This window comes from Cuculus canorus, chromosome Z (assembly GCF_017976375.1).
Source record: "Cuculus canorus isolate bCucCan1 chromosome Z, bCucCan1.pri, whole genome shotgun sequence".
Lineage (NCBI taxonomy): Eukaryota > Metazoa > Chordata > Aves > Cuculiformes > Cuculidae > Cuculus > Cuculus canorus.
In genome coordinates, this window is record NC_071441.1 from 64,594,282 (window position 1) to 64,620,256 (window position 25,975).

Genomic DNA, 25,975 nt, shown 5'->3' on the forward strand with positions numbered 1-25,975 from the left:
TATGCCACAGAAGGAGTTAAGTTGCAGAAGCTGCTGAGCCCAGCGCTGTTGAACACTTTATGACTTAGTGTCATAATGAACCCAGTTGTGGGTAGTAGTTGGCCATGTAAAAGTCTGATGCTTTTCCTTTATAGATATTCTGTCTTACTTATTCAGCTACAGCCAGTGCTGGAGACCTAGATGAATGCTTGTTTTGTGCCAGTATAGTCATTTAAATACTAGATTGACTGGCACTTGGTTGACTCTTAGGAAGTTCCCCCGTTATATATAAAAAAAGTTTCAAATACATTTTGCATCTATAAAAATCTTTGTAAATTGACACCAATTTAAAAAAGAATATCTTTGGTTTTCTTTATAAGTCAGCCAAATATTTAGCATATAGCAATTATCTTCTCTAGTATTCAAGGATGGAAGAAAATCATTCTATGTGCAAGATAGAAAATTTATTTAAGGCATATGTGTATTGCTTCATAATTATAAAATATGTCTATTGATTTGTGTTTTCCCTTGTTTTAGGTTTTGTGGGCAGCATGTATCCCATTGAAAGGATTGAGAGAAGAGAATAATTACTTGTGTGCTGTGATCTGCAGTATGTCATGGATTTTCAGTGTCTAGTAACTTGTTCAGCAGTTAGTTCAGGAAATAAGACTAAGAAGAAAAACTCTGTGATGTTAATTGGAATGGCATCATTTTAATGTCAGCGTAAGTGAAATGAGGGTCAGAGAAAAAGACCCCAAATTCCTCTGCATTTAGTTGAAGTTTTGCCATTATGTCAGTGATGATTTCAACCTGGCAGTCATAATTCAGCCAGCTAAATAAGAGAACAGATCATTAGGCATTAAACACCAGCTATTATTTATTCTGGTAGAGCCAATAATGCTGTATGATCAGTATTTTAAGAGGTATTTTGAAAGTCTTCATCCCAACCCTCCTTCTAGCTATAAAAATATCTGTATTTTGATGACTGACCTTCCTAGTAGCACATAGTGTTTTCTTATATGCAAGCCCTAAATTATACTGGGACATATGTCACCTTGTTACATTGCAAATTTGCCTTCAGCTTGTTTTGTTAGATGTCTGCTTTATTACTACTTTAGCTTAATGACACTATGATTACTTTTCTATGTGCTTTAGAAGAACAGGAATAAATTGCTGTTCAGTATATGAAAACTAAATGGCAGCAGTTTAGCTGGAGCAGTGGTATAGGTTGGTGTCTATGTTGTCAAAGTTTAAAAAAAATGATCTGCTATAAAGATTTACAAAAGATAGGTCTCAGTGGTAATTTGAAATGTCTAAAAAGCAAACCTTTAATTATGTAGAGAGCTGTGACACTGCTTTTATGTTAGGATTATGCAATAATGTAAGATACTGTTGTAACAGAAGAGCCTGCCTTTTTATTGATTGAGAAATAAACATGGAGTCATAGAATCATGGAATCATAGAATCATTAAAGTTGGTTAAAATCTGAAGATCAGCAAATTTAACTGTCAGCCCAACACCACTGTGTCCCACAGTGTCACATCTATACCTTTTGTGAACACCTCCAGGGATGAAGACTCCACCACTTTCCTGGGCAGCGTGTTCCAGTGCTTGACCACTCTTTCAGTAAAGAAATTTTTGCTAGTATCGAACCTAAACTTCCCCTGGTAGAACTTGAGGCCATTTCCTCTCACCCTAGCGCTTGTTACTTGGGAGAAGAGTCCAGCATTCACCTGGCTTCAACTTCCTTTCAGGTAGTTGTATAGAGAGAGCAGTAAGGTCTCCTCCCTTCAGCCTCCTCTTCTCCAGGCTAAACATAAGGTCTTCCTCCTCAGAGGCTCCTCATAACACTTGTGCTCCAGACTCTTCCCCAACAATGTTGCTCTTCTCTGCATACTCTTCAGCACATCAATGTCTTTCTTGTAGTGAGGGACCCAAAAATGAACACAGGATGCAAGGTGTGGCCTCACTAATGCTAAGTAGAGGACCACGATCCCTTCCCTGCTCCTGCTGACCACACTGTTGCTGATCCAAGCCAGGATGCTGTTGGCCTTCTTGGCCACCTGGGCACACTGCTGGCTTCTATTCAGCTGCTGTTGACCAATGCCCCCAGGTCTTTTTCTACCAGGCAGTTTTCCAGCCATGCTTCCCCAAGCCTGTACCACTGCATGGGGTTGTTGTGTCCCAGGTGCAGGACCTGGCACTTGACCTTGTTAAACGTCATGCAATTCACCTGGGTCCATTGAGCCAGCCTGCCCAGATCCCTCTGCAGAGCCTTCTTGCCTTCAAGCATATTGATACTCCTGCCCAATTTGTTTGTCAGCTGCAAACTTCCCGAGGGAGCACTCAGTCCCTCATCCAAATCATTGTTAAAGCTATTAAACAAGACTGGCCACAATACTGAGCCCTGGGGAACACCCCTATAACTGCCAACTGGGTTTAACTTCATTTACCACAACTCTCTGGGCTTGGCCAGCTGTACTGCAAGAAAAAATTATTTACATACCTTTTAAGAAAAATATATCTCCTTGCATGACTGGTGGTACAAGTAAAAAATTACATGCTGTGTTTTTTAATAGCACATGCCTTTTTTTAAGAAATTATTGGAAGGAAAATAATTATTGTATCCCAACCATAGGAGTAGCCACTAACAGCAGGCTCTAAAATTTGTGATTATGTAATTGTTTTGTGTGTTTTGGGGAGCAGTTTGTGCTTCCCCCTTTCTCTGAATCATGTAAGAACTAAGAAATTACTCTAGAACCATATTCTCTCTATTCTTGTGTTTCTCCTCTACTGCAGGTGGCTACATCATTCAGGTTTCTGCAGCAGGCAAGTAAAGTCATATGTGTTTTATGCCATGGCTTTTTATCACTTGGAAATACAGAACTATATAATGTTTTTAATGCTGCAAGTCAATATATAAAAGAATGCACTGTAAACATCTCTATAAAAACAACTGTTTCTCCAATTGTATTCAAAATGTGAACTTTGAAACTTCCAGCCTTCAAAAGCGCTGTAGCTACTTTTGCATTGTTTTATCTTTGCAAATGATAGCTTTAAGGGCTTGTCAGGGATTGTTTTGTGAGTTTCTTCTCTTTCAGAAATGTGAATGAGGTTATCTTTTTGACACTATGTCAGGCAGTAGGATGGCAATCTCCATAATTACTACGACTTCTGCAGTAGAAGTAGTATCCCATTTTTATGCAACTGATAGAACAAAGAAGATTCTTAATTTTTTACATTATAAAAGTTAGAGAGAAGGTGTCAGAAGTAGAAATGTAAGAATGAAAGGAAGCAGCATAAGAATCCAGGGAGGATTTATTTGGATATTGGTCTTCACCTTTCTTTGTTAAAAGTATTTTGCATGGAAGAAGTTGTTTCAACCCCCTCCCCCCTGAAAATCTTATTCCATTTACTGCATTTTTTTCCCATATGATTGAGTATGTATCTTTTGGCTAGTTTGATTGGCTAAGTCAAATTATCAGCTGACACATGGTGAAATGTTGGCTTTGACCTGATCTGTGTTAAATTTCATTGTCCAGTAGTGCTGTTGTGGCTCAAAGAAGCCGGGGATGCCATCTCTCATTAAACTGCCCTTTAGGCATGTACCGGTTCATGTGGAATGGGCTTCAGACATAGTGGGTTTTTTTGTTGGTTCATCGCAGTTGGCTAATTCAACACATAGTGCTAAAGCTTTTGCTTTATTTTGGTTTTATGTTTCTAAGTAATTCTTGATACGATAAAACATTAGGATTTCCTATAGGATAGAAAGACGGAGTTTGTTCTGTTATGACTTTCCACCTCTCCCTCGCCTACGTCTTTAAAAGTAGAAGATGTAAGAAGTATTTTTCCTTTTATCAGAAATATTCTTAAAGAAAAATACATAGACAATATTTTGTCTGTGGCAAATCTGGATAGCTTTTCAATCTTTACACAGTGGTGTTTGTGTTTCTATGCCTTTGAAAAGGATAATATTCATGTGGGCTACAAAACTCCAAACATGAGGCAGTTTTGAGAAAAGAAACCGAATTTCTGGCATAGTCTTCCCACAATACATTCCAGTGAGTTACAAACAAAACCCAACAGAAACTGTATTTAGATGCAGCTACTGGTGATAAATTGTTTCTCACATACTTTGGTCCAAACGGATGGCTTAAAAATATGGTGGTGTTTTTCTGTGTTTTTTAAAAAAGGCCAGTTTTGCTTAATAAAGAGGCAATATATATTTAATTTGAGAGGAAAAAGTTAGAGATGAGACATTACTTGCAAATGGAAAAAAGAAACGTGAAGGAAATAGAATTTTGGCATTTGCCTTGTGAACACTTCTTTGGTCATTCAGGCTTTACTAGTACATCACACAAAAATGAGAATTGTGAATATAATTTTGAGAGCCCCCAGTAAAATAGCAGAGATCATAACCACTAAAACTTGATACTGACAGCACTAAAAGAAAGTTCAGTAATAGCCTTTGAAATTATTCTGCTTGTATTCAAGCTGAAGCTGATTTGGTTGCTTTGCTTTATTTGCCATCCTAGCGTTTCTGGATATTTGCTGTGTTGTGAAACAAACATACTAGAAAGCAGAACTTCACTTAAAAGCTTCACTTCTTTGTATGTCAAGTTTAAAACCTAATGAACTACTCATTTTTTTTCAAACTGGCAGTAAAACAGTAACATTTGGCCATTAGCCTGCTGCAAAGGAAAGATCAGGGTGATGTTTTGCACTTCTCCAGCCAAGACTTCATAGGTTTTATTTTGGAATAGCGACACTACTGCCATTACAGGAAGGTTTTCTTGTTCGAAGATGATCTCTCTCAGGAGCTTAAAATCTCTTTGTTTATTCAGGTTATCTTGAAAAATCTGTCGCCACTGGGGATGTGGCTTGACATAGGAAGCAAAATTTGAGCTTGCATAAAAAGGAGAATCATAAGATATTAGCTTTGTGGAAAATTAATGGAAAATTCCTTTGTTGGCCCTAGAATTTACTCTTTTCTGGGTGGATAAAAGTGGTGCCTGTGGTTTTCTGCCCCCTCTTCCAAGTTTTTACTCCATTATCTCCAAAATAATGATGCTGGCTTTGAATTGCTTGCAGTACTTACTGTCATCTGCTCCTTGCAGGGAAGTGGTGTTTGACCAGTGCTCCTGTGCATGCTTTGAAGTTCTCTAGTCGTATGTGTCTGTACAGCAGGATCAACCTTTGTTGCTAGTCAGAGTGTGAATAGGATAGCCTGATAAGAAATGTGACTGGATTGAAGTGACATGGCCACGGTCACTGAGCCAAATAGCACCTATGACTTCGAAACTGAGTTCTGCTCAGCCCTTGGCTGCACTGGAGGTTGCTGACTTCCTGCAGAAAGTATCTTAGTAAGTTTGTAAGAGAAAATGATGTTAATTTATATGTATGTAATACGAAATGATGTAACAAACCAAACGAAGCCAGACTGCACACACCTTCTCCAAAGAACAGCTAGTGGAGACACTGCTCAAATGTTCATGCAGTCCAAGAGTTGTGGAACCTATGGAGATGTGTAAGTTATCAGAAAAGTGTTTCCAAAGGTTGGTATTAACCAGCACAGTGGAAAAGAAATTCAGATGTAGCATGAATAAAAATGTTCTTCAACTTTTCTATCATAAATCCTTTGGTAAACCCACTGTGTGAAAAAAGCATCACACCTGTTTTCGTGACAGCCAGAATTGTCATAGCTCCAGGGGAAAAGGAGTTCATGTAAGTATATTGTCAGTAAATGGCATTTTGAAAAGAGTTCTATAACTCATTTTGATGCATTTGCTTTAAGGCCATTTTATTTCACATAAGTGTTGTGGTTTGAGCTAAATTAGAGTCAGTTTTGTGAGTAAATCAAGTAAGTAACTTCATTCTCTGGAAACTAACTGCATATTTTTGAGAGTGTTCTTCTCTAAAAGTGATAACACAGGGCACTGATAAGCAAAAAAGGCCAGTGCTTATGCTCAAGTCATCCTCAAGCTGGTGGAAGGGAGCTGCACTTGCAAGGAGGGGCAAATAGGGCAGGTGATCCTAAACTGACCAACAGAGTATTCCATCCCAGATATGTCATTCTAGGTATAAAACTGAGAGATCATGAGGGTCTTGCTCCTATTCTTTGATGGCCAGTGTCCAGTGAGGACCTTGTCTGTCTGGTTCCTCCCGATCCCAGATCCGTGTGTTCCTGAATCCAATTCCTGAGTCCAGCTCCCTCCCAGCTGTGGACCCATTCCCTCGTGTCTGCTTTGCAGCATTTGTGGTGACGTAGAGTTATCAAGGAGTGGAGGTACAATCCCATATATGAATATATATTTTGTTACTGTCTAATAATTGTTATTATTATAATTTCATTAAAGTTGTAGTCTTAGTTTCCAACCTGTAAATCTTTTTCTTCTAATTTCCCTCTCCTCTTTCCCTGGGGGAGTAGGGGGAAGGGATTTTGGTAGCTCAGCTGCAGGGTCTTAGCTACTGAAATTTAGCTGGGTGAGGCTAAACCATGACAACAAGCTTAAAATTAGCATACAAAATATAGTTTTGGCTCACATAGCTTTGCTCACATCATCTTTGAAGAAAGGAGTTGCCTGTCATCATATTACACAGCTGGACAGACAGAACATTTTTTAGAGTGTGTTGTACAAGCTCCATTTTCCTGAAGAGGCGGCATTTGTAATGAAATGACAAAAAATGGTATTAGTGGCCAAAGAGGGGCAGTGAGATAAAAAATTACTTGTGCCTTTTGAAGGTGTTTTGCCAGGATTCATGAATATTGCAATGGTTTTATGCCTCTAACATCTTTCTCTCGCAAAGATTTTGGTTGTTTCTCCTCCATGCACACTTCTCAAAGCAAGCTGTAGCTAATTTGACCTCTGCCTTAATAAACTTAGTGAGGTTTCGGTGTGAATTTCCTTATTGTGGGAGACCAGTATCTCCAAAGATGGAGAGCATCTCCAGTTCAGCTGGGAAAACGTTTGCTTCCTTGTTTCTCTCATTGAGGCAGGACTTTGTGATGATGTTTTTGAAACACTTGGCTCTGGACTGGAGGGGAGAAAAAACACTTTCTCACACTTAGAGGTTCGATTAAGGTGTTCTTGGTGTTTGAATATGTAGGAAGTCCTGCCAGTGAATATTAACAGGGGTCCCGCAAAGTCTGTAGCCATCTGTAACATAATCTCTGGCCATATATGAATAAAGATATGGGATTCCTCCTCCCCACCAAACAGTTTAAAGAGTAAAAGATAGATTATGTTTACCATATCTAGGTAAATTCCTATTGCTCTGCTTGTATAAATCTTTCTGTTAGATTAATAGTGGAAGAATGACAAGTGTGATTAAAACCAGAGCATTCACAACAAATTTTTAGAACCAAAATCCAGGCCTTCTCTAAAACGTGTGACATGCTTCTATGCTCTTATCAGGGAATATGAGTAATTGTTGAGTTACTTAAAGACGATACTGTAGCATTTCCTTTGCTATATGCATGAAACTCAGTTGGACAAAAGATCAGGTTTAATTTCTAAGTGTATCAAGTATTTCACATTGCATAAACTCCAGAATGTTTGTTACTAATATGCAATCTATTCAACATACCATAGCTAACATGATTTGGAGTTTTGAGACATACCTGGAAAGAAAACACATACTGTAGTTGTAGTTGGGTAAATTAAAGAATACTGAACATCTGCTTAAAAACGTGTTTGATATTATATAAGATGTGGATTCTATGTCTAACGTTATTGTTTATTTATAGACTGTAAATAATGTTATTTTACACAAGCCATGGACACATTTCAGCACTCTCCAGACAAATTTCAAAAAGCAATTTTCAGCTCACTACTGATATAGTACTATTCAGTTCTCACCCTTCATGTAAAATGTTAGTGGATGTGACACTTGCAGTGTGAGGTTTTTGTTTATATATGCAATTAATACATACTTGCTCTCTGTGTCTGAGCATAACTTATGCACTCAGATGATTTTGAGACAGAGCAGTCCAAACCATTGCCTGGTGGTCTTGAATGTCCACCTGTGCTAATAGGCTTAGTTATAGTTCCCACCAAATAAGCAAGCACTACTTTTTGACTTACAGTCTTGAGAGACAAGATTGGGAAATGTAAGTTAATGAAGAATTTGTTTCTGTGTGAATTATGGCTAAAGAAACGCTGTTTTCAACTCTGTGGAGTTCATGGACTTCTTGAAAGCTTTTCCTTGGCCTCCTGAGTTTCTTTCAGGTGGGTAGATCAGCTAGTGCTCCTCCTGGTGCAGCATGAGTAAATAGAAGGTCTGGGCAGAAGAACATGCTTCTAGCATTGGGATAACTTTCTCTTGCTTAAAACTAGATTCTGTCATTTTTTTCACAAGTTTTTATTATGTTATATCCAGACTCCAACCCCTAGGGCTATTAGGGTTGTCAGTGAGGATGGTGGCACCAAAAAAGACATTTTTCAATGTCATGAAGTCATTCAGATTTGACAAGCGCTTTTGAAAACCTACTTTATTTTCCATCAGAGCCCTGGGAATCTCTGGTCCTGGCGGGTGGTCTGTGCCAGCCTTGTCCTTCATCTCACAGAATACTGCAGTTGCTTGAAATTTTGAGTGTTTGTTTTTTTCTTCACTGTTTATAGATAGAAAAGATTATATATAACAGAGATGTAACAAGGTCTAAGATGTGCTGACTTCTTGTTATTTCTTCCCTAGTGTATGTTGGCTCATTTCAGCGAGAGAAGTTCTGTTTATAGCAGTCTTGATTTGAACTCAGAGCAGATCTATATTTGGGCATCTTTGCACATATCTTTGTGTCTAAAATGTGTCTAAAATGGGTATCACAATTCTTATCTTGTAGAGGAGTTAGTTACTGCCTGTAAAGAGCTTTAAAAATGACAAACCCTGTGTTTTCATATCTTCAGAACAAAATTAAGAAGCTAGTCAATAAATATGCTTCCTTGAAATGGATACCTAAAAATTACTTTCTCCATAAATATTATGCTCCACTCTTGCAGTACACACTATATGGATGAGATCTTCAAAACTGAGGCCCATAATTTCATTATTTACCTCTTTATTCATTACTTAAAATGAGGCTCCTCATGTTTTTAGTAGCAAAGCTGATTTTATAACTGGAGCAATTGAACATGGGCTTAGGTAGGTTTTTAATGACTTTTTATGTCAAGATTGATTAAGGAGGTTCTATGGCTCTCCTTGATCCTGTGTGTTTGATGCAGTAGCTGTCTAGTGAGGTTTCTTTGGCCTATATTGCATCACAGTCATCAGACTAGGAGGTAAAAAATGTCTTTTCTGGCCTTTAAAGTCTGTTCTTTTAATTAAAGTACAGGAATGTCTTATGTCAGGCAAAACAAGTACTGATATAGTTTATAGTTGAATTCATGTGGAGGGGCTGTGAATTATTATCAGATTTCAGACAAGAAAGTTGGATGGCAGGTACTCCAGCTGTTGTTTAAACAAGGAGGGAAAGGCTGTCAGTATACAGAGAAAGACTACTAAGAATGGTAAGCGGATTAAAACAGCGGAAAAAACCCAAAGCCAAACAAACAAAAGCAACAAAAAGTTTAATTTCTGGAAAATATATAAAACTGTAGCTGATTACAATATTCCCTCTTGTCTCTTTCTATCCATTTCCCCCATCTGTCCTTTCACTGTCATTTGAATAGCAGAGTTTTCTGCTAGTGCAGCTGTACTGTGCTTAGTTATGCGGTAGAGTTGTAATTTTGATTCCCTTTAGCTGTGACACACTTCAAAAGGGACCAGGAAAACTCTGGAGAGGACTGCTAATTCCCTTCTCTTTGGCCTTGATGTAAAGGCAGTTAATGAGACACAGGAGAAGTGGAGATAAGAGACAAAAAATGAGGACCTGTGCTCCAGCCTCCTTGCCGGAATAGGTTATCAATAAGAATAATGGGATTTCTGTGCTCCTTTCCCATGATCTGCAGTGCAGTAGTACAAGACATCATGGTCCCAAGATGTATCTGACTATTTACTGAACTCTTCACATACAGGTTAAATGTATGTGCCCTGAAAATGTCTCAAAGTATGATTAAAACCAACGCTTTCAAAGACAGTGGTTTTACTTTGCAAGCATAAGAAATCTATTACAAAGAAGCTGAAGACTGGAAAGGATTTGAGGCAATGTGGAAGGAATTTCAGCAGCTGAAATTCAGAGTTTTTTCTGATAAGTGAGATCTGCAGACCTGAGTGCTATGTCCCTTTTTCCAGTGTGTGGGCAGATGAGAGTCCTTGGAATGGGATCGAGGACATACAATGGTGAACAAAAGGATACAGACACCATTAAGTATTGGGAGAAATTCATCCTGGGTCATGGTTTAGGCAGGTTTGATTTGGCAGTGGTTTATGGAAGTTATACTTGCTTTATAAAAATTTTCTATGGAAAATATCTTCAGGGCACAGCTACTGCATCAGTCACCTAAGGGAGGTAGATATAGAGGTGTATCAGCGTCAGTCCCAGAAGACCTTACGTGTCGGGGGAGAGGCAAAAGATATGCAGGAAAGCAGCAATTCTGGGAGCACTGTGAATGTTTAGTAGTGAATATAGTGGTACTAGGATACAGCCTTTCAGGTCCCTAAAGAATTAGATGAGAGGGGCTTTGTGGATTTCTCTGCCAGACTTAAGCATGGTGATACAGTGCAAGTCCCAGGTTGGTTGCCAAAGTGCATTCGGGAGACCTGTCTTGTATACAGAGTTCCCAACAAAATGAGACATTAACCCGACTGTCCTGAATTCCAGTCCTGTACCTTTCTTATAGACTTTTTTTCTGGTCAGTGCGAGGCACTGGAGACAGCAGCTCCAATAAGTGTTGTGAGAAGAAGGGAAATTAAAGCATCTAGGTAATGCACAGCCTTGTGGGCAAGCAGCTTGTGGCTGCTGGAAGCATATTAGCACTAGAAAGTGTCAAACATGCTTTGAGATCATGGTACCTATACTCAGTTTACTATTGGTGAATAGTTTAGTTGTGCTTACTGTATTGTATCCATTCCTGTAGGCTTTACTTTTTGAGGTTTCCTTTTGTGTGGCAGATTTTTTTTCCCCCGTTGATAAACTACTGCTTGAGTACAAATGGTCTGTACTGAAAATATAGCAGATGGGGCCATATTAGCTTGATTCTCTCATCCATGAAAACAAGTGCTCTAGCTGTTGTCATTTGGTATATTTTTGATGCATGTCAAAGGAGTTGCAGAATTAAGGTCTGCAACTGGCCTTTGTGTATTCCTTGATTTCTGTATTACATGCAATTGGGTATGGCATTTTATTATTGATATAGTAAGAATTTATAAAACTGCTAATTGCATATTTAAATATAATGCCCTCAGATTTCTGTTGCTTTTGGCCCAGGCAATATTTGCAGAATGGCTCTGAAAGGAGATTCATTATCAGATGCTAGAATAAATTTGATGCAGCAGGTTGCAACTTGGTTAATCCGATATTGGTTAAAGAATGAAGGTATCACTCTGCCTCAAGCAATATAGGGAGTATGTATATCTATACAATATGTATTTAGCCAGTGTTTAATCAAAATGCAGAAAAGATACTACAGCAGTCCATGTCTGAATCTCCTCAGTGTGGGAGATGGCTATCCAAAATAATGCCTTCTAATGTGTTTTTGAGCCAGTGGCTTGTCAGATAAAACCCTATTCTCTTATGTCTATAAGTTTTTTCTCTGTAGTTCTGTTCAGGATCAGATTTCTACCTACTGGGGTGATGAAGTAACTTTAAGATGATAAAAAAAACCCACCAACAAACTTAATCCCTGGGTGCCACCACAAAGAAACACAGAAGCTGTAATACTACGGTGGCTCTCTACCAGCAAATTGTCTCTTTATTTTTTAAAAAAATCAAGATCAAAACCAAAATATGCAAGAAAAAGCCCAGACAATTAATAAAAAATGGCTCTTCATGAAAATGCCAGTGTATCTTGTTTATAATAAAATGCAAAGCAATTTAAAGTATTTAAAATACTCACATACCATCAAATAAAGTTTTAATTAGCTCCCATAAGACTGTGAGAAAGGCTTTATTTGAGTAGACCAAATATACAATAAGTCTAATGCCCTATTTCACGATGTGACTGTAAGGGCATGCTAGGGAAGACATCAACTTAGATACGTATTTTACTATTCCTTTCTCTTCTGAGGTGATTTTAAGCTTCCAATTATTTTCAGCTTCAGGACTGTTTGAATTCTGAATATATGAATTCTGTGTGTTTAGTTGCCCATACTTTGTGTCGAGTGAACTCTCTAGTCCCTGCAGCCCATTGACACTTCACTGCATTTACATCTTCCTTTGTCAAGGAGCTCCACCAGTTGCATGAAGAGAGTCTCAGCTTGAGTTTTTACTAATGTAGGCATCTGATTTGGACGTATGCAAGCATTTTGTTGAGGCTTTTAATTTCTTGTGCCGATCTTGGTGCACAGACTAACTTTTCACAGTTGTTTTGCCTTTGTAATCTGTTCTTACCAATACTGGATTTTTTTTCTGTAGAATTTCTGGCTTGAATGGTTAAATCAAGGCTGTGCAATAAGACACTGAAGGCTCAGGAGATAGCATCTAACGAGGTCATGACCCATTTGAGCTTTGAATTTGTTTTATGTTTAGTAAGAAGAGTTTAGGGCAGTGCAGTTCATAGGCAAGTAGCTATTACCATACCATAATAATTTATGAGCCTACAACACAAAAAAAATTTGTGGTCACTGTGGAATCCTTTGAAAAATAGTTAAAATGTTTATGTATTATGCTGATGGAAGGGTAGAATGACAAAACCACTGTTGAAACACTGTTAGACCAAATGCCGGGTCCTGCACTTGGGGCACAACAACCCTATGCAGTGCTACAGACTGGGGGAAGAGTGGCTGGAGAGCTGCACGGAAGAGAAGGACCTGGGGGTGCTGGTTGACAGCCGACGGAACATGAGCCAGCAGTGTGCCCAGGTGGCCAAGAAGGCCAATGGCATCTTGGCTTGTATCAGAAATGGGGTCACCAGCAGGTCCAGGGAGGTGATTCTCCCTCTGTACTCGGCACTGGTGAGACCGCACCTCGAATACTGTGTTCAGTTCTGGACCCCTCACCACAAGAAGGATGTTGAGGCTCTGGAGCGTGTCCAGAGAAGAGCAACAAAGCTGGTGAGGGGGCTGGAGAACAAGTCTTATGAGGAGCGGCTGAGAGAGCTGGGGTTGTTTAGCCTGGAGAAGAGGAGGCTGAGGGGAGACCTTATTACTCTCTACAACTACCTGAAAGGAGGTTGTGGAGAGGAGGGAGCTGGCCTCTTCTCCCAAGTGACAGAGGACAGGACAAGAGGGAATGGCCTGAAGCTCCATCAGGGGAGGTTCAGGTTGGATATCAGAAAAAAATTCTTCACAGTAAGAGTCATTGGGTACTGGAACAGCTGCCCAGGGAGGTGGTCGAGTCGCCTTCCCTGGAGGTGTTTAAGGAACGGGTGGATGAAGTGCTAAGGGACATGGTTTAGGGAGTGTTAGGAATGGTTGGACTCGATGATCCAATGGGTCCTTTCCAACCTTGTGATTCTGTGATTCTGTGAAACATACATCATTTCTCCAGTAATTTTTTTCCACCAACTTTCAAAGCTGACCAAATTTGTGAGGACCTCATGTCAGGAGCTTGCAGTAGGAAGTGCCAAGCAGCATTATTATCCAGAGTAGCAGCTTTTCTTTCTGTGACAGATAGTAACTCTAAATTGTCACAAGCATCACTACTAATTCATAAATGGAAAAGACACATTGAGTTACTACAACTATTGGAGGGTGAAAAGGAGTAACTGTTGAAACAGACAGTGATAAGTTATCAGGGCATAGGAGATAAGATAACTTCCATGTTAGGTGGAGAGAAGAGAATGAGTTGTGGGATGGTCCTTGTGTGCTGCAGAATGTGGTGCCTGTGTGGTTGTGACTCTTGCTTTATAACACAGCAAATACTTGTCAGTCACAATGAGAACAGTACGTAGTCTACAGAAATGTAGTCACTGGGGTCATTTCGCCTTGGAAATTATTACTTCTCTTAGAAAGTACAGCAGCTTCAGAGCTTTTGCTGTTTTATCTGTAATCCAGCCATTATCGGGAATGTTTCATAAAGACGAAGTTATTATATGAACTGCTGCAGGTGAATAGCCCAGCGTAATAGCCAGAGTGCTCCGGTACAGGTATTCTTTCACTCAGAGTCTTAATCTTATTACGGTCTTGTCTGTGAAGTGGAGGTGTCCATCAGCTCATTCCTCAGTCTTTCCTTCTCACTGTAGGAAGAAAGTCTGTTTGGCTCTAGGTACAAGTCAGAAGGTGATATGCAACAGTATTCTTGATACTTTTTTTATCCGGTTGTTCTTTCCTTGACTGTCAGTCGAGATAAGGCCTTTATGCCTGTGCAAAACATACACAAATTTTCCTTCTTTTTCTTCCAGACTTTACTTTGGAGAAGTAAAGACATTTATATTAAAACGAAGGCTTATAATGTTGTTTCTGCATAACTAAATACTGAAGGGCACCTTAAAATAAAATTATTTATTTTTTAATATAAAAATGCAGAATTTAATTTTATTTTCTGAGTCTGATGATTTTCAGAATAAAAATAATAAAAGAATTATCCAACTGAACCACAAGTTTAACTTGAAACATGAGTGCCTACCTGCTAGTTCAACAGCCATGATGAATTTTGAGAGCAGTTGATGTAAATGTGTGCTATAGTTCTCAACTATGTACCGTCATCAGGTCAAGAAACTAATAGTGTGCATGCAGAAAGGTGTATTCTACCTATACTGTATAAATTGCAATGATGTGGAAGGTGGGCTTTTTAGCAGGTTGAATGGCTGCACTAAAATTATATATCTGTATATATATGTGTGTATATATATGTATATAGGCCACTTACATACATCATCAGCTTGAAAATCTAATAATCCATCACAGATATCATATTATTTCCTTGTGATAAAATAGCTTAGTAAATGAGCAGCATTTATTTTAAAATGAGAATTCAAGAATAACTTCAAGATTCTTTTTAGAGGCACATTATTATATTTTCCTACACTTTGTTTACCCTGAAGGTAACTGTTGGGTAAATGATGTGATGGTTGATACTGGTGCTAGAGTGCAGTATACGTGTTTGAAGGGTGGTGGTGGAGATAGACAATTTTCAAAGTAGCTTCTGAAAACAGATGCCTTTCATCACTTAAATTTTGTTTCCATTGGGTCAAGTACTGCTGTGGTAGCCCTCTAAGTTTGGATTTGTGCATATTATTGGTCTAACTAAGCATTTAGATCATGCCTGTCACCTGCAGACTTCTGAGTTTAAATTTTGTGATATAAGATCACTGCATGACTTGCTCAAAAGAGGTCTGAGTTATTACACTTCAAAAAAAAGTACAGAGAGCTATAATATTGTCTCTCCCTTTAACTTGAAGCCCTACACAATGGGATCAAATCTACACTTCTGTATTTATTCCAATTTTATGCCAGCAGCTTTATGAAACACAAGAACTTGTTATGTAAAATGCAGCTCCAAATGGTATGGTTTATCTTTAAATATACGTTTTAAAATAGACTACTCCAGTCTATAAAGAGAATACATTTGTATGCAATTTTATTGTACTTTTTGCTGTCATGTAGGTTGTATTCAACTGCATAGTGTTGATAGAAAATTTTTATCTGTTATTGTTATGAAGAATCCTATAGACCAGTTTAAATATTTCTTTCCATTCATGGCATTTAGGTTTAAGTGGTATGCATTGCTGAAAAAACATGGTTTAATAGGATTGTTCTTTTAATGATTTATTGATCCTCATCTGTGCACTAGATTTGCTTCGTTTCTGAAAGTTAACAAATCTGGACTTTGTGTAGTCAGATGTGAATGCTGCTTCTTATTTTGCCTGGTTTCTGTTTTACTGGTGTGTGGCTAATCCTGCACTACTTGTGGTCCTCTGTATAAAAAGTGTTCTGTATACATGTAAAAATTTTTAGCAAATGAATATAATGCACAGATGAATAGTTTTCTCTTTATGGAACACCATCGCATCCACTCGTATTACCTGAATAGAAACTAGACATTAGATTGTACTCAGAGGCACAGAGGCAACGGGGTTCAGTAAATGTGAGTACCCAGTCACGAATCTCCATGCAAATACAGGTGCACAGACAGGGCTAGTGCCAGCATAGTGAATTAGGTGCGTCGGGGATGTATTGAAGATGGTTTGTGCACACTGTGCAGCTGACTTGTGTGTTGTGTGTGCACAGCAGATGGCCAGAAGTTTCAGCAGGGGCCAATAAATTGCTGAAATAATCTCTTTTTATATGGACAGAATTCATTATGAGTGTTGACAATAGCTGAAGCCAATTCTCCATAAGCAGAATTCCATCTCCTCTCTTTGTGTTTATTCTTGTGTTCCTCCTGCCTTGGAAATGGCTTCTAATCCTGAGGTGGTTTATGTTTGCTTGACCTCCAGCACGGTGTTTGGCTCAGAGAGGCTTTTTCAGCTGGGCTGTGGATTTGACAAGGAAAGCAGAATGTTTGTTGACATCACTTCAGGTTCCTTATGGCTGTAAACAATGACATGGGAGAATGCAAATTATATACCTCACTTGCTGACTGGAGCAAGACTGGAGTTTGCTGTTAGAGCCCAGAAAGTAATTTCTGCTGTGTGTGCTTATACTTGGTTCCCTTTTAAGTGGGACGAAGGTGAAAGAGGGGCTGAGGAACTGCAGGTAATGATGAGAATTGAATTAATTGATGTGGAGATGCTCCTGAGGCACATCAGGCCTAATAAGCATATGGTCCCTCTGCCTGTTAAACAGTTGGCATTTAGGTAGAATACTTTATTTTCATCTAAATTACATCTTTGCTACCTGGCTGTAAGTTAGTATGCAGGCTATCCAAGGTAAGGGTGTAAATGACCAAACTTGTGGGTTCACCTTTCCCAATAGATGTTTCTATTATTACTGCATTTGGAAAGTACCAAAAACTTCCCGGAAATTCTCTGTTTGATGGAACATAACATGGGCATTCCTTCTTGTAGGAAATGCCATCGAAGGATATGACCCATTCTGTGTTTCTGCGTTCTTGTGAGGAGTGGTCACGGTACTAGATTTGGTATGTCATGCTGGCTTCTAATTGAACCTGAAATGACAAAATGCAAGGGAAGAAGAACTACAGACACCTCACTACAGCCACACTATTGTAATTGACTGTAGAAGCTGCTTAGGGAATAATATTCTGTTGTCTTGTGTGTGAGAGATTAAGAACAGTAACTTACTGGAAGTATCATGAAAGCTATTACTTTGATACACAGGGGAATATGTTAAGGCTACAATTTCAACATCAATTTGTGTTTCATGACTAATAGCTTAAAACATTCCTTCCTAGGCTGGCAATACTTGTGGCTGTTTAAAAAGTCAGATTTTTTTTTTTTCCGATTTTATATACGTGTCTTACTTAAAAGAGTTTCTGAATATTTTTTTTGTTGTTCCAATTTGCAGCATTACTTTACTGTTCTTTTTGGACATGAAGGACAGAAGCCACTGGAGCTCCGTTGCGAGGACGAAGTTGATGGAGATGAGTGGGTAGAAGCTATTCACCAAGCTAGGTATGAAACCTCATTTTTAGTTCTCATCTCCATTTTATTGTAAATAAATTGATAATAATTTGAAAATCTAAATTCCCTCTCCAAACAGAAGTAAATGTTGCAGTGCATTAGATATGTGTTTCTTCTGATCCTTGGGTGTGTTTTAGGGAAAATGCCTTTATTATTCATGCTTATGTGTATTTTATCATTCATGAGCAATTGTGCTCTAACTGAGATTAGTTCATGTCTCTCATTGGAAAAAACCCTTAGGATTAATCCTCTGTTAGAATCCAAGTGTGTTATATGAATGAAAAACTAAGTGATCTGGCAAACAAATAAAAAGCTCTTATATGAAAATACACATAAGAAAGATTACCATTAGCATGATAAAGTGAACAAATAAAATTTTGTTCTTGAAGTGAAGGTCGTGAACAATAACCAATCTTGTGGAAAGGGACATAGTGGGACTTTCAGCCATGCAGTAATCTTACCCTGAGAAAAGGTCTGTGTTGCAAATAGGCAAGGTTTACAGTATAATCTAAATGAAAATGATCTAATTGAAGGTTTGGGAAATAGGTTGCAGAGGCAAATATCTCTTCTGAAATGTACTTTCTCCAGCCTCCTCTCATAGGCACTCACCTCAGCTAATCTACAGTGCCATGGTAACGCAGAAGGAACCAGGCAGTTTCTGAATTGCTCAGGACATGAGCCATGTAAACAGAAATGATTTTGCTTTATAACTAAAAATGAACTCGACTAGGTAGTATTTTTTAATTCAGAACCTGTGAAATGACCACCTGAAAGTCTTGTGTCACCTGTTCAGTTTTTGGATCTGCATACTCTTCTTGGGGTAGCTATCTAATGAGCTGGGTCTCCTCCTTTCTTGGAAAGTACCTGCTATGCTGAGATATTAGGTGAACCCCATCATAGTTCTCCCAGTGACTGTATTATTTGAGGATCTAAGCAGCTGTGAGGCTCTGAACTTTCAGTCCAGTCCTGGGAGACCATGACCGCCAATGAACAGTCCCAGGTCACTGAAGGAAGAGGAGAGAAAGGATTTGGGTCAATTTTTTCAGGTAGTAGTACTGAAAGCAAGTGAAGAAATAAGCATGACTTTTTTCCTTATTAAAGGGTCTTCAGAGGAAGTAGGATCCTACAGTACCTTGTTTTGGGAATAATTTTCATATTGTCTGTTGCCTGGTGTAAAAGGCACGTGAGCAAGAAATGCTTCATAACAGTGAATTAAAATTTCTTTCTGGGTAGTTCAGTCCATAAATGTATCCCACATGAATTTTCAAGGCAGAACTTAAGAGAAAATTAAGCCAATGCTAAGCAACACACAGTTGATAGTACAGACAATGTAAACTTGCTAAGTAGTTAGTCATGAGGTTCAAGGAGGGGGTGATTGACTCCACCAGAAGTATCCCTGCAGCCCTCAGAAGACGACTGGCTCTCTGTTGCAAGCAAGATCAGTCTTTGTATCTCCATTCCCTTTGTTATTTAACTTTCTTACCTGTATTTTTGCCTATCTGAAATTACAGTCCTAATAATATCAAACTATGGACACCACCGTGAGGGATATCCTTAAGGCTTTATGTCATTTGGGGGATTTTCTTGATCTACTTTTCTGCATAGATATATAAATTTCTTGGGGAAATTTTCCAGGGACTTGAACATGACATTGCTTGTCCTTGTATTCTTTTGTTGTACAAAATATCAACAAGTGACAAAAATAATCCTGAAGTTTAGTTGTACAATACTGTGGTTACCTCATTGTTCTGTTGGTTTTCACTTCAGTGGAAACTGCTTTTATTTGCTTTATGTTTTGTCTAGTAAAACAACTTGGATTTGCCTAAATAGTTACTTAACCATTGGGTCTTTTACCAAAGATATACGTAACTAAGAAGTGAAAATAAAAATTATTGGGTTTAGAATGTTGTATAAGATTTTTCTTGCCAGCTTAATTAAACAAAATGCATCCAGTTTGCTTCAGGGAGTAAATTTAGCCTGCATTGTGATTGAGACTTTTTCTTTGAGTTTGTATTTTTGACAAACTGGACAAGCTTTAGCAACTTCTTCAGTGTCACTGTTCATTTGAGGCTAGCCCAAGACATTTCTGACCCTTCTTTCAAGTTTTCATTTTGAATCATTAAATGGTATTTGTATAACCCTTTGAAGATACTCTTTGTGTCTTAGGTAAAAATTCTAAGAAATAATGAACACATGCTCCCTACTGTTTTATTGAGAAATGGGCCTGGGAGCATCTTGTTCTGTGTGAATATGTTAGCATTTGTGAAATGGAAATATTTGATTGCTTTCCAGATGCTCTCATCCTCATGAGTATCTATTGTAATCCATGTTTTAGCTAAGATAAAGTTGTTGAGGATATTTTTCTTTTTTCCTTTTCCCCCCCTTGGATTGATGTATATAAAAATCTAATTTTGGATTGCTTTCCTGACTTTTTTGCCAAATACATGTTTGCAGCCATCAAAAACTCTTCTATGTTTTATTTATTTTACAAGTTATAAACAGATTGTTGACAAAGTAACACAAACTCACTGCACCTGATGTCCCACTCTGGGTAAATAAGTATTTTTTTCAGATACAAATTAACAATTAAAGGGTTTTTTTTGCTGTGGCATTGTTCATTTTTTCTTGGAAGATTTCAGTGTGGATGGGATATTACTGCTTATGATTTGGAGGGTACCATACACACTCTTCAAGAGCTGACAGGCTCTTAGCATGCTACAACTACATGCTGTATTGTTTCTGTTCCCCTCTGTAGTGCCCTCTCTTCATTTGAGAGAGATTCTTTGGTTTGTGAGCTTGCAGTGGGAGGTGCAATTCAGTGTATTTTAGTGGGACTTCATTGTAAGTTCCACACGCATGCCTACATTTAATCTCTTTCTGTTTTATTTGAATTATAAGTGGTTTGAGATCTCAGTAATCCAGAGAAGAGGAGTAAGGTTTGCGTCTTCCAAGTTACATTTCTGGGCTGGAGGATTTATTCTTGGCAAATCCTAAAGACTCTGCCAGTGGCTGTGTGTGGAAGTTCTGGTTTGGGCTTTGTTCCAAAACTTCATCAGTTATGAAAAAATCTATTTCACCCTCTGTACACAGATGTGGGTTTCTCACCCTCTCACAAATTTGTCTATGGTTTTAATATTTTTTGCATTTAACTCAGAAACTTTTGTGGGTTTTTTTGTGGACACAGTGCTCATCAACTTTCTTGGCCTTTCCTATGTTAGCTTATTGGAAAGTCTAAATTAAGTGCTTCGGGCTGTTTCATATATGCTTTAGTGTCACATGAGCCCACCTTGTTGCTGAAGGAAGCAGCTGTCATTCTCATAAGTAAGCCATTATTTCTCACACTGTTACTACCCCTTCTCTCTTGCAGACACAAGTGTGAACATCATTGGGAAGCTGATTTATGAATTATGTTTTTTTAATTTTTTGCCAGCGTAGTTTTAATCTGTCCCATTCCTCCAGGTTTGCTTATTGCACATCACCACAACACACCTGTGTTCACTGCACAAGGGAGAGATCTGTGCATGTGTGAGATGTGGGAGAGCATTAGTGCTGTGCCAGAAAGGAAAGTGGGGGTGCTTCTAGCAGCTACGTCGCTGTTTAAAGTGTATGAGGAACTACTGCCCTCCAAGCAGCAATTTAAAAAGAAAAAAAAAACCCGAGAACTTGCTCTCAGTTTTGCTAATGCAGAGTGTATTTCATATAGTGTTTTGCATGCAGTGGTAAGCTTAGAATGGTAGCTCAAAGCTGCCTGGAAGCTCAGAGCAAACACCTTGCTTAGTAGTGCCTTCCTGTTGGAAAACCTACATTGGCTGAGGCTTGGTGCTCTAATACCATGTGTTTGTAGTTTGCAGTTGGGAATGAGTCAGAGAAAATTTGAGTAATGTTCAAAACATGGGCAAAGCAATCTTTTATCTGCTTTCCTTATAATGCCTATCTAGATCCACAGAACAAAGTGATAGGGATTGCTGGAGCTGGTAGCTTGACAGAGATGAGGCTGCCACTGCTGCATCCACCTAGGTCGAACCTCAAATGAACACGCATACATACATGCAGCTGGCTGCACAGATCAGCACAGGCAGAAGCATTCAGCACTCATGCACGTACAGACAACACCAGCAGCCTCATCCTGTTTCTGCTCTCTTACTGATCAGGATGAAGGTTTGTTAGTGGAAAAATACATACAATGCATGTATACAGTATGGGTCCTCCCAGTAAATATCCAAGGCATGCAGTCCATGCACGAGCTGGCCCTTCGTCTCTCTGAATGCTCGGCCTCTGGCTCCCCTCACTCATAGATAAGCCCCTCCTGCACACTGTGATCCCCAGTAATTGGTCTAAGACATTTATCTTACCCCAGTAACTACCCCTGGACCTCATGGACTTCCATGTACCTCACATATCCACACATACACTGTGGATCCCCCATTAACTGCTGGATGGGTCTGCCCAACCCTGCACATATGAACACATATATAGACCCAAACACTATGGACCTGTCCTGTAACTGCCTTCCATACAACTCTAGCTGGTAACTAGCCCTTGACTGTTCTCGCCTCTAGTTGTTACAGGTGCATACATGTGTGCAAATAAGTTTCTCAGTCACAACGCAACCTCACCATCTTCCTGGTAGCCGGATTGGATCTCCTGTGCCTTCCAGTAGCCAAATCATGGAGTCTCTGATGATCTAATCAAGACTTACTGCAACTTCAACACCTGGCTTCCCAGCATCTAATCCTACTCACCAGCTAGCCAGGGTTGACAGTGGCCGAACATCAGGCAGTGACATACACACCCAGGTGACATGCACGCACTCCTGCCACTCCAGTGAGTTACTGGCACTGCAGACATACATGGAACTAAGGCCTCTGGTGGCAACTCAAGTAGCCACCACTTGAGCTCTATGGAAGCATATTCTGAGTCTCCTCATCCCAGAAAGTAGTTAGGAATGAGAAGATAGTATGGACCATGCTGATCAGATGCAGAACATAGGCAGACAAGCGTACTGATCAAACTAGTTACATGTGACCATTTGTCTCCCTATCTCTTTATTTTCCCGACCTTGCTTCTTGTCAGACCTCCTTGTTCCTTCTCTTTCCCTTTGGTTTCTCCCTTAAACATGCACTAACAAACCTTGTACAATCCCAAAATGCTCTTCTGTGTATCCCATAAATTTCACACCCCTGAGGAGGTAACCTTTCTCAGCCTGAAAGGTGATCTTGAGAGCCTTCCCACTGATTCATCTCGATGAGTTTGATCCATTAGCTGATGAGGCTGGTGGCTTACCTGTCATAGTCCTGGGAGGAGTTGGGGTGGGGCAGGGGGCTTGTTTCTCTGACTGGGCTGTTAGGGTTCCCTTGCCTGGCATTTTGGCCCTTCCTATTTGTGGAGATGGGACTTTTGTGGGCTGATCTTGTGATAGCCTTGGTAACAGCCAGGTCAGGGGACTCACTCACTTGATTAGTTTATTTGAATTGCAGCAGCTGCCATTGTTCCTCTGTGCTCCCTCGTGTTGATTAATGTTGGCCTTTTATCATACATCGTAACATTGCCTACCAGAGAAGACCATACCGCCTATGCTCCTCACACAGGACTTGATAGGAATCTGTTTTATCCCCTAGAAGGGCTGTGTTCCTGGAGTAGACATCTCAGTGCTGGTGCAAAGAGCTCCTTAAGCTCCTCAAGGGGACTTGTGGGTCTCAGTGGGCAGCACTTCATATAGCTTAGAGATAAAACTCTAAAAGCAGTGATGATTATACTGGCAATTATGGCTGTCCAGGTGATTGATGTGGTAGCCATTGTCTAAGAGAAAGTTTGAAATCCCTGCAGTCACACTCTGTTCATAACAGCTATGTGAAGCCTCACCTGATGCACCGTGGAGTGTCCCATTGTGTTTGGTCTGAACTAAATAACTCCTTTTGAATTCTGTCCCAGTTTTGCATAATGGGGTAAATTGCCTCTCTGATACAGTTTGTAGATTAAGTACTATAGCCAGATTTTCCTGGCTAAAGAAGCTGCCAGGACAAGTGAAACAGTTGCTTTTAGTATGAATAGAAGAATATTTTAGTATGAATACTCTGATGAGTAAAATGTTGGTATGTGCGATGCTATTTCAGGATTATCTCATTCTTGCCTAAGAGGGTAGCATTCCTCTCCACACATACCCATGGTCCTAGAGTATGTCACTCCCCAGCTCACATGGTTTGGGTGTATGAAACTGCCCATGGTTTTTGGCTCCACTCTTCCAAAAGAGTTTGTATTCCAGTTTTTATTTCCCTGTCTCAGTTAAAAGAGTCTTGTACTCAAAACCATTTCTGATGTGGAATTCTCATGTTCTCCATGTATCACACAGCATGACACCCGTCTGCCCTCCTGTCTTCAGTGTAATTGTGCACTAGTCCAAGTGCCACTTCCCACCTCTTTGATTGGAAGACACCTCTTTTATAGGTCTTTCTGGAAGGTCATCCATGTGTCTCTGAAAGACCATCTTAATTTTGTGCCTTCTGATAAACTTCAGCCCTATAGATGTCCTTTTGACATACCATATCCTACAGGAGTTTGTTAAAGGCTAATAGTACTTATGTATAGGTGGTCTCCCTAGTCACCTTGGTTAGAGCCACACGACTGGATTGCATAAGCTCTATTGCAGCTTTCACTATTGCTATCCCTAGTGTGGCTGATAATGTGCCATTAGACTTTAAAAGCTATCTGGAGGCTCTTCTTCCTTTGTTAAGAAGTCCTATAGCTGCTTGAAGGTGGTTAGTATGGACAGATGTAGGTAATTTCTTTGGTTTTCCAGATGCGCAGAACTGTATTGCCTGGTTTTCATGAAGAGTTGATTACTTTGTGTATTTTGCATTTCAGAAGGATGATTTGATATGACTGTTAATAGTTCTGGTCAAGTCCAATGCCTTCAGTGCTTTCAGCTGCCTGAGCAGCTTTAGTATAACTAGTGTGGAGTAATCCAATGAACCATAACTTTGATCTAAATTCGGTACAAAAATCAATTATATTTGCTGGTAGCGCTACTGGAACCTTTGTCTTTTTCTGCTACTACAACAAGGAGACTCTAATAATGGGCACTGGTTAAACTTTCTCCAGTTTTCCTACATGTTCCAAAAATGACAGCTCTCACAAGGCCTAAATGATGCATGAATTTTCTCAGGACTTTCTTCGATTCTTCCTGTCTGTTTATGGCGAGTAGTGGTCAATCAGAGATTAAGGTTCTTGAAATATCTGTTTTGGAGTCCTATCTTTGTAGACAATAGTAGGAGATAGGTGAGTCTCAGTTTTCAGGGTGCTCCGTCTTTGAGTCTTGCTACATATCTTTACAAATTTATAGAATTACTTTCCTTAATAAAAGCTTAGTACCAATTAATAGAAACCTGTGCTTTACTGCAGTTGCTTCTTTTTATTCAACGGTATCCAGCCCAGAGAACTAGATCTAGGATGGCTGCCTAAAAGCTCTTAATTCGAATATTTCATCTTCCTTTGACATTTGAACACTTATGTACAGTTTTCTTAGAAAAAGGATTTTGTATACATGAATAATTAATTCAGTGTTGAAACCCTGCCCTCTTCAGAGGTTATGCTGGATATACAGGTTAATGCTTTAGGCATGATGGACTTTACAGAGAGCTGGATGAATAGGGCTGTTGGAAGTATGTGAAGTTTATTCCAAAATGGCATAATCTGCCTTTCCCAGAGCAAACAGCAGTTTAGAGACAGAAAATGGATCATCTTTCCTAAGTTACTGTAGGTGTAAATAGGCTTTTCTAAGCCAGTCCTCTTCGTACTGCTAATTATGGAGTGAAAGAAATGTTGTTTAGTTTCCAGGCTGAGACTGATATTTTAGACAGCCAAAGGCATCAAGTAGGTAAAATACTCTTAAGTACATCTCAAAAGAACAAATCTTTCAAATTTTCATAGCAAAATTAATGTTTCATAGTAAAGAAAGACTGTAGGGGTCTGGCTTAATGCATGCAAAGAAGCTGAAAAATCTAAATGAAGTTTCTTCCCCTAAAGGAGGAAAAAAATAAAAATAAAAATAAGCAGGAGAAAACTATTGCATATAATTGTGTTGTGAATCTTATGTCAGCTCTGACTGCAGCTGCTGTTCACTCTTTGCGATCTGTGTCCTACTATTTTCCTCGGTTTTGGATAAAAGCAAAGCTGTATCTGTCAAATTCTTATTAGGAAGGTTTGGTAGCAGAAGTTTAAGAAAAGTATCAAAAGGATAAGTAGAAGAAAGGTCTTGTCACTTGTCTGGATCTGGCTTCAGGTAGAAAGGACTGTCTTTATATTAAATGTAAATCATGGTGGTGCTGCACATACTAAGGAGTGCATTTTCTTTCGTATGCTACTTATGTTTTTACCTTCCT

General features: G+C 39.2%; 1 protein-coding gene across 3 annotated transcripts in view; it reads left to right on the forward strand.

Annotated features, from left to right (window-relative positions):
* Positions 1-25,975, forward strand: part of RASGRF2 (Ras protein specific guanine nucleotide releasing factor 2) — a 134,895-nt gene that overhangs the window by 26,132 nt on the left and 82,788 nt on the right. For all 3 annotated transcript variants that reach the window (XR_008447713.1, XM_009560298.2, XM_009560297.2), the window contains exon 2: positions 17,482-17,588. Coding sequence is in view for 2 of the 3 variants with exons in the window: in XM_009560298.2 (XP_009558593.1) it covers positions 17,482-17,588 (107 nt within the window). In the remaining variant the exon portion in view is untranslated. The remainder of the gene's footprint in view (positions 1-17,481; positions 17,589-25,975) is intronic.